The 14,383-nt window shown below is 42.5% G+C and overlaps 3 protein-coding genes across 6 annotated transcripts; 1 reads left to right on the forward strand and 2 right to left on the reverse strand.

Moving 5' to 3' along the window:
* Window positions 1-594: 594 nt before the first annotated feature.
* On the forward strand, window positions 595-1,618 carry LOC141845546 (uncharacterized). Its single transcript, XM_074733605.1, has one exon. It carries the CDS (start codon window positions 659-661, stop codon window positions 1,370-1,372), a length of 714 nt encoding a protein of 237 aa, XP_074589706.1. The 5' UTR covers window positions 595-658; the 3' UTR covers window positions 1,373-1,618.
* A 1,827-nt stretch (window positions 1,619-3,445) lies between these two features.
* LOC141845134 (65-kDa microtubule-associated protein 6-like) lies at window positions 3,446-7,880 on the reverse strand. The gene is made up of 12 exons (XM_074733183.1): window positions 7,855-7,880; window positions 6,578-7,096; window positions 6,063-6,266; window positions 5,504-5,761; window positions 5,083-5,298; window positions 4,854-5,009; window positions 4,625-4,784; window positions 4,371-4,522; window positions 4,204-4,291; window positions 4,052-4,125; window positions 3,905-3,979; window positions 3,446-3,837 (listed from the first exon to the last, which is right to left on the reverse strand). Exons 2-12 carry the CDS (start codon window positions 6,659-6,661, stop codon window positions 3,553-3,555), a joined length of 1,752 nt encoding a protein of 583 aa, XP_074589284.1. The 5' UTR covers window positions 6,662-7,096; window positions 7,855-7,880; the 3' UTR covers window positions 3,446-3,552.
* A 253-nt stretch (window positions 7,881-8,133) lies between these two features.
* Window positions 8,134-14,109, reverse strand: LOC141844968 (putative histidine kinase 4). Of its 4 annotated transcripts, XM_074732959.1 has the most exons (11): window positions 12,821-14,108; window positions 12,397-12,630; window positions 12,153-12,322; window positions 11,601-11,819; window positions 11,343-11,529; window positions 11,219-11,270; window positions 10,908-11,137; window positions 10,569-10,667; window positions 9,738-10,450; window positions 8,940-9,431; window positions 8,134-8,843 (listed from the first exon to the last, which is right to left on the reverse strand). In XM_074732959.1, the coding sequence occupies exons 1-11, from the start codon at window positions 13,100-13,102 to the stop codon at window positions 8,591-8,593; spliced, it is 2,931 nt and encodes a 976-aa protein (XP_074589060.1). In that variant the 5' UTR covers window positions 13,103-14,108; the 3' UTR covers window positions 8,134-8,590. The 4 variants fall into 4 exon arrangements, with proteins under 4 accessions (XP_074589060.1, XP_074589061.1, XP_074589059.1 ...); XM_074732960.1 differs by having other exon boundaries at window positions 11,219-11,529; window positions 12,397-12,617; window positions 12,821-14,109; XM_074732958.1 differs by having other exon boundaries at window positions 11,219-11,529; window positions 12,397-12,641; window positions 12,821-14,109.
* Window positions 14,110-14,383: the final 274 nt, after the last annotated feature.

A 14,383-nucleotide genomic window follows, 5' to 3' on the forward strand; every position in this document is an offset into this window, starting at 1 on the left:
TGCCGCAAAGATCACATGAATTTGTCATCTCCTAGAAGGTGATACGGTCTCTGTTCAGCAAATAATCCTTTGCTTCCAACATTACGATAGCATACAGGGGCTCCAAATCAGCTTCTTAAAACGTGTTTCCAGAGACATGGTTGAGTTGGTTACTGTGAGGTAAATTTATTACAGTTGGTAAGGATCGAATCTCGATGAAGTTAATTTAATGCCCTTTCCGTAGTGGTCAACTACAATTTCTCAATTTACCTCCTCATAGATAATCATGGAGTAAGCCGTGTGGAGCCACTGGGATGACGAATTCCACCTTTTGCTGCAATGTTGTTTCGTTTTATATATGACATGAATAAATTTTGAAAACTTAGGGGGTCAAATGCATTTTTGTAGTCTCCAGAGGGTACATCAGTTATTCAAGGGAAAGGGGGGAGCAAAATACAATTATTGCTATAATAATATAGTAAAATGGTCCACACCCGTCCCGCGGATTACGTCGTGTCTCGATTCGCTTTCCTGCGCTCAGGTCACCGTCGACACGGTCGCCCGGCACCATAAATAACGCGCGCACCGCCGCACTTCCGTGTCTGCTCTGCTTCGTTGAAGAGGAGTGAACAGCGGAACTGTGGAAATTAAGAAGATTTCATTGAGTTTGAGCCCTCGAATGAAGCCCGAGAGCGAGAAGGCGGCGGCGGCGGAGAAACAGAGGAGGAGGAGGAGTAGGGGGGAGGAGGAACAGAGGAGGGGGGGCTCCGGCGAGGTGCGGTACTTGGGGGTGAGGAAGAGACAGTGGGGGAAGTGGGTGTCGGAGATCCGCCTCCCGCGGAGCCGGGAGAGGATATGGCTCGGTTCCTACGACGCGCCGGAGAAGGCTGCGCGGGCCTTCGACGCGGCCGCGTTCTGCCTCCGCGGCGCCGCCGCGAGGCTCAACTTCCCCGACCAGCTCCCGGCCGAATTCACGACGGCGCCCGCGTCGCACGAGCAAATCCAGGCCGCGGCGGCGCGGCACGCCAGCAATCAACCCCCGCCGGCGACGGAAGAGGCCTCGCCGGCCACGGAAGAGTCCCCGCTTGTCGGCGAAGAATTCCTTTTTGCGCACGACGACTTCTGGTGCGAATTGCATCCGGTGGTGGCGGGGGACCAATGCCGTGAGAGGCCGGCGGCGGCCGGGCCGGAGGACCTGGAGGCGACGCCGGATAACCGGGACAAACCCGCGCCGGAGAAGACGATGGAAATGCGCCCCGATTTTTACCCTTTCGCGCACGAGGACTACTTCTCCGACGAGTTTTTTCCAGTGGCGCCGCCGCCGCCGCCGCCGGATTGCTACGAGGATCGTTTAGAGATCTTTGATGAATTCCCAACTCTTTGGAGCTTCTAGAAGCCGAAGAAGACGACAAGAAGCTCACTTCTTTTTTATTAATCATTATTTATTAAATTGTTTTTTTCCTGCTCGTCTTAATTAAGTTGGGAATTATTATCAACCAACTTAATTAGCAGCAGTCGATTGATTATTCCATCATTTTTCCCAAGTAGATTCATACAGCAATAGAGGATTTTCAATTATAGATGAAAAAGAAATTATATGATCACCTATAATCTTTTTGTAATTTTATTTTAAATAATATCTTTTCCTCCACAATTCTTTTTGTGATTTTACCGTAATAATAACTATTTAAAACAATTTTCTAAATTATTATTATTATTATTTTTAAAATACACAAGATATTGACAACTGATCGAGAAGTTATCTATCGAGCTTCTTCATAAAAAAAAATAAGAAAAATAAAATCCATATTTTTTTTCAAATTTATCTCCACAACGAACTTAACTGTCCTTCCAACCGCAGAGACACGCGTCTTCTGCTTATTGGCTGCATCCAAGGCCCTTAGATTGCTTGCATGGATACGCCAGGAGGATCTTGCACGGTGCCTCTCACTAGATCCTCCAGAATCTACTGCTCATCCACCGCTTATCTTGTTCCAACTCACCTCACAGATCGGTGCGATCTAATTTGGGAGGGATGAAGTATGGAGGGGGCAAGTTATCGAGGGTGGAGGCTGAGTTGATCGAGCTGCCGAATTCGGAGATCGACAAGCTCAATTTCTTATTTGGTTTTTCATTCATCGATTGAAATTTCAAAAACTTATCTAAGCGGTGAATGCCGATAAAGCTGAAGAGAAGAATCGAATGAAATCTGTAAGCTTGGAGGCATAGTTACAAAAAAAAAGGAGGACATTGTCGATCGAACACCCCAATGAACGATTGGGGGGATGGACTTTCTCGCGGAGGTACTCGAGACCTCTCGCGGCACCGTAGGCAATCTAGACTTAGCAATTCAATGTAGAACTCATTCTCGAGTCCTGAGACCATTGACAATTGCAACTCATCAGCAATAAATAGAAGTCAACGGTGATCTTGAACTGTCAACGAAAAGAAAAAGTCAACTCACCTGAGCTGCAAAATCTGATTCAGGATCACTGGAAGCACTGCAACTCTGTTTTAGCAGTAAAATGAAAATGTCGAAGGGCATTTTGACATTAATAGAATCTTAGGGGTGTTTTAGAAAGATTTTAATCCATTGTGAACCGTTGGAACCATAATTGAGGGTCCGAGTGAGATGTAATATTCTAAATTGCAATGGGAAATTTAAAAAGTAGACAAAATGTAGGGGTCGAATTGGAATCAGCTCCAAACTTAACAGAGGCGAGCCTAATTCTCTGCGGCATTTCCACGAGCAGAAGGACACCGACGGCGACCGCGATCCCGGATCGGCTACGGCGTCGATCTACGTGTCGGAGGGGCCGCTGGGTGAGGCCGTGGCCGAGGCGCTCCGGTCGGGGCTCATCGCCTCCGGAGGCGAGCTCTTCATCTCCTCCGGGACAAAAGCCTCTGCGTCCGGCGCTGAAAAAGTCACTTGGTAATTGATTGACCTGTGAAATCGATTCTTGCGACTGTCTGAGACGATTTACAGATGATTCTCGAAGTGCTTTCTCGCATCTTCTTGTGAATTCAAAGCTCGATTCTCGTATTTGGAGTACCTCGACCTCTATTTCATTCACTTCCCCATTTGTGCTAAACCAGAAGGCTCCAGATCAATTGCAAAGGATGAACTCATTATGGGCAGCCATGGAGGAGTGCCAAAGGTGGAGGCTCCAGAAGTTGAGGGAGTTTTGCTTGGATAAAGGCATTCAACTCTTCTCTTTCATCCATGTTGCAAAAAGATCATCAACTATGATCGGCCCCCCGACCATCTGTGAGGAGGTAAATCAGTTCGGGACTGGCCAGGGCAGTTGAAGGATTTGGAAACATGACACATTTTGATATTATCGCATGTGCGCCATGAGCCTTCGAACCGCCTACCTCATGCTGAAGCTCCCATCGACCAGCTGCTCCCGCCCGTGGGGGCCACTCTTCTCTTTCATCCATGCTTAAGATCAACTATGACACAGTTTTACAACCGCTGCTAAATCGAACTCGTCAGCTCTAATTCAATCACCGTCACAAAGCAAAGACCAAGCTGCTCTCTTCCAGCAAGAAAAGAGATCTGCAAACCTGCGGCTAGTTACGCGGCGGAGACCCGGCGACTGATGCAAATGAAGGTACTGCATCTTCTTTAGAGATGGCAACAAAATTCAGTGGAGCAGCGGATAGTCTCCGCGTCTCCTTGAAGTAGCCATTTCCATTCAGTGTTGCACTGCCAACAGAATTCCGGCGGGGTGAAGGAGTCATGAAGCCATTGCCATTTACATTCCTTCTCAAACTATTGCTGCGTTTCGGAGTTGGTTTGGATCCGTAAACTGCTTCCTTTTCGGTGAGAAGTAGATTTTGCAACTTCTTGTGCTCCTGCAGCAGTGAGTTCAGTTACTTGCCGACACCAAAGCACAATTCATTATAAGAACCAGGAAGATACCCTGTCTCGTCGTTTTTCGTCTTCCTTTTCTTGTCTTTTAAGCTTGTATTCTTCGAAAAGCGACATTACGGGTACCTAGAGCAAGTGAAACAAACGCTCAAAACACTCCCTTTGAAATCTGGTAGTAGAAGGGGAAATTCATCCTACCCCATCATACAGAAAAGTCGAGTTTTTCTCATCCTCCCAAGCAAATACTTTGTTTGTTAGATTGTCGACGATAGCTAGAAGGAAGATCGCCATGGAATCAACATTGGTATGTTCATCTATATATAGTGATGGTTCAGCCGACAAGGAAGTACCTGGAATTTTGCTGGCAGTGACTCTTGCCTTCTCGGCGCGTTTCAGATTCAGATGAGCCCCTCGACCGACACTGTACTTGTTGGCATCCTGCAAACATCAGAGCAATCTTTCAATTACAACATGATCTTGTTTATTCAGAAGCTCGTTCGATATGCGAAATGCCAACCTTGTCATATTCTTCAAGCCAGTCTTCTTCTTCACAGGCCAAGAGCCATTTACTCACCCTGTCTATGATTTCTTTCCGGATCATAGATTCTTCTTTAACTTTTGCAATTTGTGCCTCGATGTTCGCCAGGAGTTCTGAAGGATCAACAAGGCCTAGATGAATAGAATTTGGATTCATCCGAGTTGCGAGTCAGACAAGCATATGCCAGTGATTGTGCTCATGAGATGAAACAAAATGACGAGGAATTTTCGTACACGAAGCTAGCAGCGCGCAGACTTTCTCCGGTGCCGTGCTCACGTCCGGTTCCATGTGTGTGTTTATGCATATCTCTTCTAGTTCTGACCTCTTCTTCAAAACAAGTTCTTGCATTCTACCGACTTTTAGTCGTGTAAGCCTATCGATCTCGGTTTCTATCTGTCAAATGAAAATCGAGTAAGTTCACCAGCTTAAGATTCACACATTATCTGTATACAACTCTCTGACCTGCTGGATTGTTTCCATTGAGAGCACACCCGAACAGGTAACATCAACTTCAGGATGTCCAAGCATGTTCATTACCACTTCGAATGGCTTTCGCTCTTCTTCAGATGAATCCATAAGATTCGACAGTTCCGAAAGTGTTTTAGCAGCATCTCGCAACTGCACACCATAACAAATTAAAGACACACGGCTAGCGATTATATGAAAGTTGAAATTGCAGCACTCTACATACCTTTTGAGTTCTCATCTTCTTTTCAGTTTCAAGTTTCAGAATCACTTCCGCGAGACCCGCCATTGTTGTGTCACTAATATTAGTGGATTGCTCTACGGAAATCTCGTGAAGACTTGGATGCACTTTTTCGACTATCGTCCTGAAGTCCATTCCAAGCACACCGCATAAAGAATGCACCTCCTTTACTTGCTCCATCACTTTGTGAAGCCTATCAGACTGGAATCAGCAAATGTAATTCGATTAAGTGATATCAAGAAGGATTATGATAAACATCAATGATTTACTCCATCAGATTGATACACCATTAGCAAAATTGTTATGAAGATCACTATCGATTACCTCTACGTTTAACACTAGTTAGGAAGATCCTTCGAAAGCAGCATTAGATGGTTAATAGAAGTCTATCACAACTAAGCAATACCTTCTCCTTCTGGAGATTCCGGAGCTTTGCTTGGTACTCAGCGAGCTTCCTTGTTGACAAATTATGTTCTTCGATCTTGAAAGTGTCATCCGCGGCATCATAGCAGTGACTAAATCCTATGATCTCTGCATTGAGCTTCCTGATCTGAGACAGTAAATCAGAAAACTGTTTAATCCTTCCCTCTTTCTTTGTGCTGAGATCTTCTAGAACTGGCTTAAGTAGGCCAAGTTTTTCCTTCAGCGACGTCGGATCCCCTATCTGCGTGCAGATCATCAAGTAGCAATCAGCGAAAGCTAAACTTGTAAGTAATAAACATAATTCCAGACCTGATTCGAAGTTTGAGTAACATATCGATCGAAATTATCACATTTTTACTCAGAACCCCACCCTCTATGGCAGTAAGGCAGTCATATGCTAATGCCACTCCTAGCTCTTAAGCATCTTGAAGCCAATTCGAGCAAAAACTCATGCTATGATTTCGTCGAACTATCGACTTGGCGGTCTACAAACCAATCTTTACCAAGATCTTAGATAATTGTTTCAGTTATGGTGGTAGTACCTTCATATGCACACCTTGCTCGCCGAGCAAGGCCATGAGTGAAGCAACCTCTGCTTCTTTGGCAACCAGAGATTGATGGAGTCGCACCCGCGTGGCCATGGCTTCATCAACCTTCCTTTGGTACACTTTCATGCAGTCTTTTTCCAATTCCAGCAGCATCTGATCTTTCTCCTCTTCGCTCTCGCCGATCTCAGTCCATATTGTCTGTTATTGCAAGAATTGCAGGAAGCATCACAAGCATTGAAGCAATTAGCATGCACTGAGCTTAAACCAATGGAGTATACTGTCTCAGCCAAACCCTAAAAAATGTCTACAGTTGTGCATTAGGGTTAACGACCAGGCACACAGTTCGTAACGAGGAAAACATCAAGAATCAAAGAAACTGAAGAAGAAACCTATGAATGCCCAGAATCCTCACGTCGAAACCCTAGTAGAGTCAAAACAAATCAAGAACGAGAATAAACTAAAGAAAAGAAAACATATTTCCACAGTGAAGCATAATGGGAGATTCGCACCTCGAGTTCTTGGAGCAAAGCGCCGCAGGTGGTCTCCAGGCTGATACTGGTCCGCACGCCGCCTGCAACACCCAATCCTGCCATTTCCGCTCCCTCAGCAGTAGAGAAGCGAGACAGAAGAGGAAAGCTGGCGCCTTTCCGCCTCCAAACAACGGCAGGAACTCAAGAAAACATCGCCGTAGCTCTTACAGTAACAAAGGAGCGCTTCCTTTGACCCAGCTTCGACTTCGGCGGCGCGGCGACGGACGGACTGGAGAGGAGGGGAGAAGCAGCTAAAGGCCGCAACTTTGGGGAGGAACGGGAGAGGCCTTGCGGGGCTTGAGCCTCGAAGTCGAAGGCGAGTAGAGCAAAAGTAGATGCAGCAGCTCTCCTTCCACTCCTGTACAGAGCATCAAGCCGAGCCAATCCAAACAAGGGAGACAATAAAAATGCAATTTTTTTTTGGTGAACTGGAACTCTACCACTGAGCATGTGAGACAGGAAGAGGCTTTTATTATTGCCATTTTCTTCCTGGTAGAACTGCAATGGAAACAAACACTGTAAAAAATCTTTTACTTTGCAATTTATTCCCTCTCATAATACTCTTCAAAATCAATCAACAATATCAGTTTCATTTCATCGTGACGTCAAATCACCTTAAATGACGGATGATGTAGATTAGACATCATCACTATCCACGATAATGGACCTGAAGCAAAGATTGAGAAATGAGAAAGAAAGAGAGAAAAATAAATAAAGAAAGATTGAGAATGAAGATGTGACTTGCCACCAGTCCCTGAAGCAATCCAGGACAGCATGGAGAAAGAAGCTATAAAGAAAGAACTAAGAAACAATGATCCATCCTAAAGGACAGTCATGGAGAATCTTATCCTAAATATGCATGGATGAGCATGAATGAGTCTAATTATTGATCACAAGAGATCAGTTCTATCTAAACCAGGCAGAATCCTCTTTTTGTTCTTGTAAGAATCTACAGGCACCACACTGTTTCTTCCAATCATTCAGTTTTGGCTGGCAAGCAGTTCAGAAACTACTACATTGTTATTCTTATCAAGAATGTGTTGTTAATAGAGGTTTCCATCCCTGTCTTCCACAAGAACAGTGATGGATAAGTGCTAACCAATTTTAGTTGAGACCCCATGCTTATGGTTGTAAGTGTAGTCTAAACCATTCCACTAGTGAAGGATTGTTGAGACTTTGCCATGCATCATTTTGGACAAAGCTAAAGAGGAATGCTGTAGCTTGAATGGTAAAAACTGAGTAGCAGAACTAAGTACCTTGTCTTTAAGGATGCAGTTTGTTGGTCCACCTTGAAGCAATGAGCCAATCTTTGCAATCTCTTCTTCAGAATTTTACTGCAAGCATATCTTTCAAATGGAAACAAATGAAACACATTCATTGTATGAACTTTTCTGTAAGAGAGGTGACTTGAATGAACCATATTCAAAATTGACCATGGAATCTTATAACTATGAAATGAAGTAATAAAAGCTCTAAAATTCTATGAGGTACATTGAATGTGATTGTTTAAGAAGGAATGATAAAAATAATCTGGATGACATAAAGGAGATTTAAAAAGAGAGACAGAGAGTACATTGAACAACAATAAACTCTAGAGGTACATGTAATTTTATATTATAGAAAACATTGTAAGATCATAAAAAAAAAAGTAGTAAAAATAAAATTTTTTATTGCTACCACAATGACCTTATGTCCACAAAAGAGTGATGCCTCATACTTGAATGCTATCTTTCATTGACTAACTGGTTTAATGTTCTTGTAAGACAGCTCAGGGATTGAAATCTTGCTCCTCGCTTCATTACAATTCACATCGCTGACATGGTGGTGCATGCTCTCAGAGATCTTCATGGAATTGTAAATATGAACATTTCTGAAAAATTTTCCAATTTGAAAATCACTGGTTCTCCTGATAATTTCCAAGATGCTATATGACGGCTAAGCCAAGAACTAGCACATTCAGATATGTAGATAGATGCCTGAATGTTGATGCTGTCAAGAACCTAGAATGGGTTGGGAAACCAAAAATTTGGCGACCGCATTACAAAGTTGGGCTTCCTCGAATGGCTTGGAGACGTACCCATCCATGTCGCATTTTACACATTGTTCGTATGTTGCTTGGATAACATCAGCAGTCATTGCAAGGATCGGAATGCGCCATTTTACCTTCATTGGTCCTTCTTCAATATGAGCTTCTTCACTTGCCACACTGCTCTCCATCCTGCGTATTTCCCGCGTCACCTGAAACCTGTCAATTTTATGAGACATTGATCGGTAAGGTAAGGTAAGTCTTTTGTAAGAGTTCAATATCTACCTATGTGTCAATATTTACACCCATACATACCCGTTCATCTCCGGCATTTGGATATCCATGAAGCAAGCATGAAATTTGTGGGGAGGTTGGAGCAAGGAAAGTGCACTTTTACCACTTTCAACACACTCAACCTTTGCACCATATTTTTTCAGTGCTGCTGCAGCAACTCTCAGATTTACCTTGTTATCGTCAACGATCAGTATATTCTTCCCGTCCAACAAGCCATGGAGGAAACTTGAACTATTAAGTGTATCTTTATTTTGGGCCCTCCCGATCCCTAGCATTTGTTGAAAGCATGTTGCTATGGTGCTTGCACGCAACGGCTTCACTATGACAGTATCCACATGAGGCCAAGCTCTTGTTTTATCAGATTCAGTAGTCGAAAGAAGAACCACCTTGGGTGAATCATGCACACTAATAGCTTTTTTCCATTTCAAAAGATCATTCTGAATATGAATATCAACTTTGGGATCCCATGAATCTTTCTCGATCAACAAGATAGAAGGCAGCTTTCCACGATGACTGCAGTGATAGCAGAATCGATAAAAGTTGAATAAGAAACAAATAACTGGAAATGTGCATCGACAGAAATTTATAATGCTTTTCATTTCTATCAAAACAAAAGAGGATATTGGAATATTTAATATCCAAGTTTGATGAATGAAACTAACTTTTCTCTACTACTTGAACAAATTGCAGTAATTCAGCGATTAGTACCAACTCGCGCTATGGTAACAAAAGTGCCAACAAAGTTTCAAAGATATCATAAAGTGAAACTTCATGTATTGCCATAAAACTGAATGAATATCAGACAAGTATAAGACCTACCTAGATATCGAATGGTCATATTGTCCAGAAAGTAGATAAAGTGCTTCATTTATTGTACGAGCATCTTCGGTGATCATGCTCAACCTTTGCAGATGGTATTTGGTTATGGTAGATCTAACTGGCTGCCGGTCAACTAGAGTTACTCTCATCCCTCTAAAACATGTTGGTAAAACTTCCAAAAGAGACCTCTCTCTATCAGCACCCGCACCTTTTCCATGTCTCTGAAAAACCACGGTGAAGGTGAATGTGCTTCCGACATGAGGTTTGCTGCTGAAGCTTATCTTCCCGCCCATCAATTCAACGAGACACTTGCTAATGCTCAAGCCAATACCAGTTCCACCATAATTCCTAGAAGTTGAGCTGTCGGCCTGCATAAATGGTGTGAAAACTCGATCATGGGCACATGGAGGGATTCCAACCCCTGTATCCTCAATGCTGACCATTAAATTTACTTGATTCGTCATACATTCAGGAGCTGATCCATTCTCAAGTGTGCCAAGCAGGGATTCACCATCACAGAGTTGCAGTTCTAAACATTTTGTATTTCTAGAATCAGCAACTTCTAGACCACTTAATGTATTGAACACAGCATTAACTGAGGTAATGTTCGCTTCATTAGCATATCCATTTAAGCCATTTTCCACTTTTGTATCCAAAATGTGTGCATCTTCAACTAAGTGAACTTGGACAAAAATGTGGCCTCGCTTTGTGAACTGCAATGAATTAAACCGAGAAGATCAAGGGAAATATACTGAGCTAACACAAAAACATATGTGTCAATTTCATCTTGGTAGAAAGAGTAAAAATAGTAAATCATGGAAATATACTTACTTTGATCGAATTTCCAATAAGATTGGTGACTATTTGCTTAAATCTCCTGGGATCTCCCACAAGAATAGTAGGAACCCGATCAGATACATAGACAGCAAGCTGTATATGACAAAAAGAGATTAAAAAAAAAGGAAAATTAGAAAAGGCCAAAATGCTAATGGCAAAAGCTCAATAAAATGTCAGGTTACTGTAGTTTGTTGTCAATGGTCCAGAGAATTATAAAGCAGAAGACAAATGACAGACATCTGACTACCACTATCATAAAGTAGCACACTTATTGCAGGAATCAATCAAAAATGCCTTTAATTTTTAGCAATGGGCAAAAGAGGTTAAACTAACCTCAATTCCTTTTTCTCTTGATTTTACAGAAAATAGAGATATGACATCATCTAATACAGATCTTAGGTCAAATGGTACGAACTCAATCTCCAACTTTCCTTCTTCGATCTTTGCACAATCAAGTACTTCATTTATTATTGCAATCAGTGCTCTTCCACAGATTTGAGCAGTTTGTGCACAATCTTTCTGAGTTAAATTCAGTTCTGTATCTAAAAGCATATTAAGCATTCCTAGCATGAAAATAGGCACTAATCAGCTTCCCCACAGTGAAATCCTTGCTCCACAGCTAAGAAATATGGCATCAAGCTTACCAAGGACTCCATTCATAGGTGTTCTGATTTCATGCGAGACCATGGCAAGAAACTGTTGAAACAAGAAAAAGATCAGCTGGTATCTACGCATAGTAATCTGTATGCAATATCCAAAAAAAGACACCTGAGATTTAGCAACATCTGCTGCCTCTGCTTTCCTTTTAAGCTCTTCCATTTTCTGAAAATCTTCCTTAGCATTGACATAGTGGCTCCAAGCAGCATAACCTATGTACCCCACCAGCATAAGGATCACAAAAATGCCAGTTGGTGTAGTGATGGACGATAATGAAACTGGAGGCTTATTGCGGTACCTGAAAAGAATAATCATCATAACCCCAAGAGATAGAATAAGCTGGAAACTGGCACTTGCAAAATGTAGTACCTGCAGTTCATTTGATGCTTCTTAAATGGATCTCCAAAATCAAGCATGCTGATGTGTAATGATGACATGTGGTCATCAGGAGAATGGACTCCATACAATACTAGGGGCTCACATGAATTTGTGACATCGTACACATTCATGACAATTTCCTGGCTACCAGCAAGTTGGTGCAACAAATTTTCCACGAGAGATTCAACATCAAAAGCTCCTCCAATGTACCTGTCTTTCAAAGGTCACCAAACTTGGTAATTCAAACAGTGTACAATTATATAACAAGGCAACTAGAAGAAAGAAGATTATAGAAGCTGATACATCAGCTATACTCTTACTATTAGAATAAGAATGCAAAAAATTGGCAAATGTATGTTGCATATGCATTGCTCAATATATTAGTAAGAGCAGATTTTTACTATCTATACCAGCTCATTATATTCTCATTTGAAGGACTTACCAACTAGATGTCACAGAATCCTGAATGATCCAGCAAGTATAAATTGAATATCATCGACTAATGGACACTAAAACTGTTGTGAATAAAAGTAGGCATCTCACCCTGAAGTTGCCTTCACGCGTTCTTCAGCTATTGCGTCAACTGGAAGATCTGACAAATATACAGGAAATGTTAACACCACTCCCAGATGGTTAGACTTCAAAAGTCTGAAGGGTCTGGTAAGAACCACTTTTCCTGTGGCTCTAGCCCTTAAGATATTTCTGCGATACTCCTACAGGTAGAAGTGAAGTAATATCAGTTCTTCAACAATTTTAAGGAAGGTTATAGACTAGGAGAGCAATCAACCTCTCCAGACATCATGTCAAGGGACTCTATATGTGAAACAGTCTCCTGAGAGTATATTACAGCTGCATACTCATCTTGGATTGGAGATGGTTTCCGTTCCATACTCTTGATTGTCCAACCCTGTTGATTCTCAAACAATTCTCGGTCTGCATGTATTACTCGTTGTGCATAGGTTACTCCATTCAACAATCGCCGCTCAAAAGCTGTCCTCGTTGTGTACTCTGCAAACGTCTCCTGAAACCAAACTTTGATTACCATAAAATTGATATATCAATAACTATTAGGTAAAACATAACTAAAAACAATAAAAGGAACACCAAACAAATTGCTGAATTTAGAAGGTATCTAGATCCCAATTATACCGAACAATATGAATCATATAAACAGAAAACAAAATGAATCATGATAAACATATCGCTCAGACCTGATCGAGTGCTGATGGCTCTTTCTGGTAATGAAATATCGAAACCAGAATCGCCAGAGCACGCACATGGTTGACAGTCACAGCAAATTGCTCCTGCAGCATCCTTGCCCTCTCTTCGCACATGCTCGTTAGCGTCTCCTCTGCCTTTCTCATGCTTTCTGTTCTCATATGACAATGAAGCCCTATGCAAATTCCTACTGTAAGCATCATCCATGTCGCCATGATCACGTTTTGGTTCCGCCACCACCTCTTTTCAGCTCCCAGTGCCATCTCTAAACCCATCAGACCAGAGGCCAACAGACAATCACGCCTCTCCCTATCTTGTTTTTGCTCCAGTTTGTACGAAGAGGTAAAAGACTTGGTTTTTATTCCTCTACTCTTCTTTTTCCTAAGCAAAAATGAAAAAGAGGCAGCTTGACGGCTTACACTCCATTCTCAAACTTCTTCAACCACAAATTGATCATCGGCGACACAGGGAGAAGAAATGATCACAGATCCCAAATAGGGGATATGAGTGGAAGAGGAAAAAAAGGGTAAAAAACTCACTTTTCTGTACAAATATCAAATATGTGGGGATTTGGTTGGGGATTACGAACAAAGCCAGAGGCAGCTAGGTGTTCTTAGATATTAAACAAAGAAGAGAGCAGGCACCGCGGAGCAAACAAGAAGAGAACTCTTTGGTCAAGTGCAATGCATTGACGGCGAGCAGATATTCGAGACAACCCTCCACAATCGAAGCAACAACTGAATCGAATACCTGTACTTCTACGAGATATGCGGTGATTAACTAATGGTTCGCTTTCTGGATCATCTCACTGTTCATCTTGGCCTACCAATTCCTTTATCGTTGTCTTGTCACCTTCAACCCCTTCCTTCTCCCAGCTCGCAATAATCAGTCTCCTAGTCAGTGGATTAGGAGAAGAGCCGGGGAACTGAAACCGCACCATGGTTTCTACTTCCCCCCATACATCGATCAGAAAAGCACTTCCTCAAGGTGCCAGTTTTCCCCTAATTACCAGCCGACGACATCAACCAATCTCCAATTCAGCCCAAAAAAAAGGGACTTGCAAGCTCGCTTCATCTATTAAGGCCTTCACGAGTTCCTCCGCTTCTCATTTTCAAGCGCCGATCTCACTCGACCTTCCCAATCAGTACAAAACACCCATTAATGGCGGGGCAGGGAATCGAGCTCTCTTTGTCGGATCTGCACCGAAGAATTGCTAGGCTTCTTCTCCTTCCGATCACAGTAAAGAGGACGAGACAAACGCGAAAACAAACATCGCAAGAAGAATTAAAAAAAATCCAAAAATGTCGCTCTCCGAAAGATTTCGAACGACGAACGCGACGCTTAATAAGATCGAAGAACACGTAAAATCCCCAAAACGCCCCAACTCAACTACATTACTCAGCTAAATTAACAGGGGTATTATAGACATTTCACAACACATTCTAGCGCCTGCGAAATACCAAACAGCGAATGGCTTAACAGGCCACCGAATTGCCCAAATCAACACATAACCTCGGGGACCACCTGATGCAATCAAACGACACGTCGCTATTCCC

This window comes from Curcuma longa, chromosome 14 (assembly GCF_044706935.1).
Source record: "Curcuma longa cultivar G26 ecotype Majalengka, Jawa Barat chromosome 14, ITB_CL_G26_1.1, whole genome shotgun sequence".
In the NCBI taxonomy this organism is placed as follows: domain Eukaryota; kingdom Viridiplantae; phylum Streptophyta; class Magnoliopsida; order Zingiberales; family Zingiberaceae; genus Curcuma; species Curcuma longa.

Coding starts and splice junctions, on each gene's coding strand:
- LOC141845546 (XM_074733605.1), top strand. CDS start 659: ATGAAGCCCGAGAGCGAGAAGGCGGCGGCGGCGGAGAAACAGAGGAGG.
- LOC141845134 (XM_074733183.1), bottom strand. CDS start 6,661: ATGGCAGGATTGGGTGTTGCAGGCGGCGTGCGGACCAGTATCAGCCTG. Junction 4,785..4,853: donor CAATGGAAACAATCCAGCAG/GTCAGAGAGTTG, acceptor TTCATTTGACAG/ATAGAAACCGAGATCGATAG. Junction 4,292..4,370: donor GGCTTGAAGAATATGACAAG/GTTGGCATTTCG, acceptor TGATGTTTGCAG/GATGCCAACAAGTACAGTGT.
- LOC141844968 (XM_074732957.1), bottom strand. CDS start 13,102: ATGGGTTTAGAGATGGCACTGGGAGCTGAAAAGAGGTGGTGGCGGAAC. Junction 12,323..12,396: donor TTGACATGATGTCTGGAGAG/GTTGATTGCTCT, acceptor TTCTACCTGTAG/GAGTATCGCAGAAATATCTT. Junction 10,451..10,568: donor TTATTGGAAATTCGATCAAA/GTAAGTATATTT, acceptor AATTCATTGCAG/TTCACAAAGCGAGGCCACAT.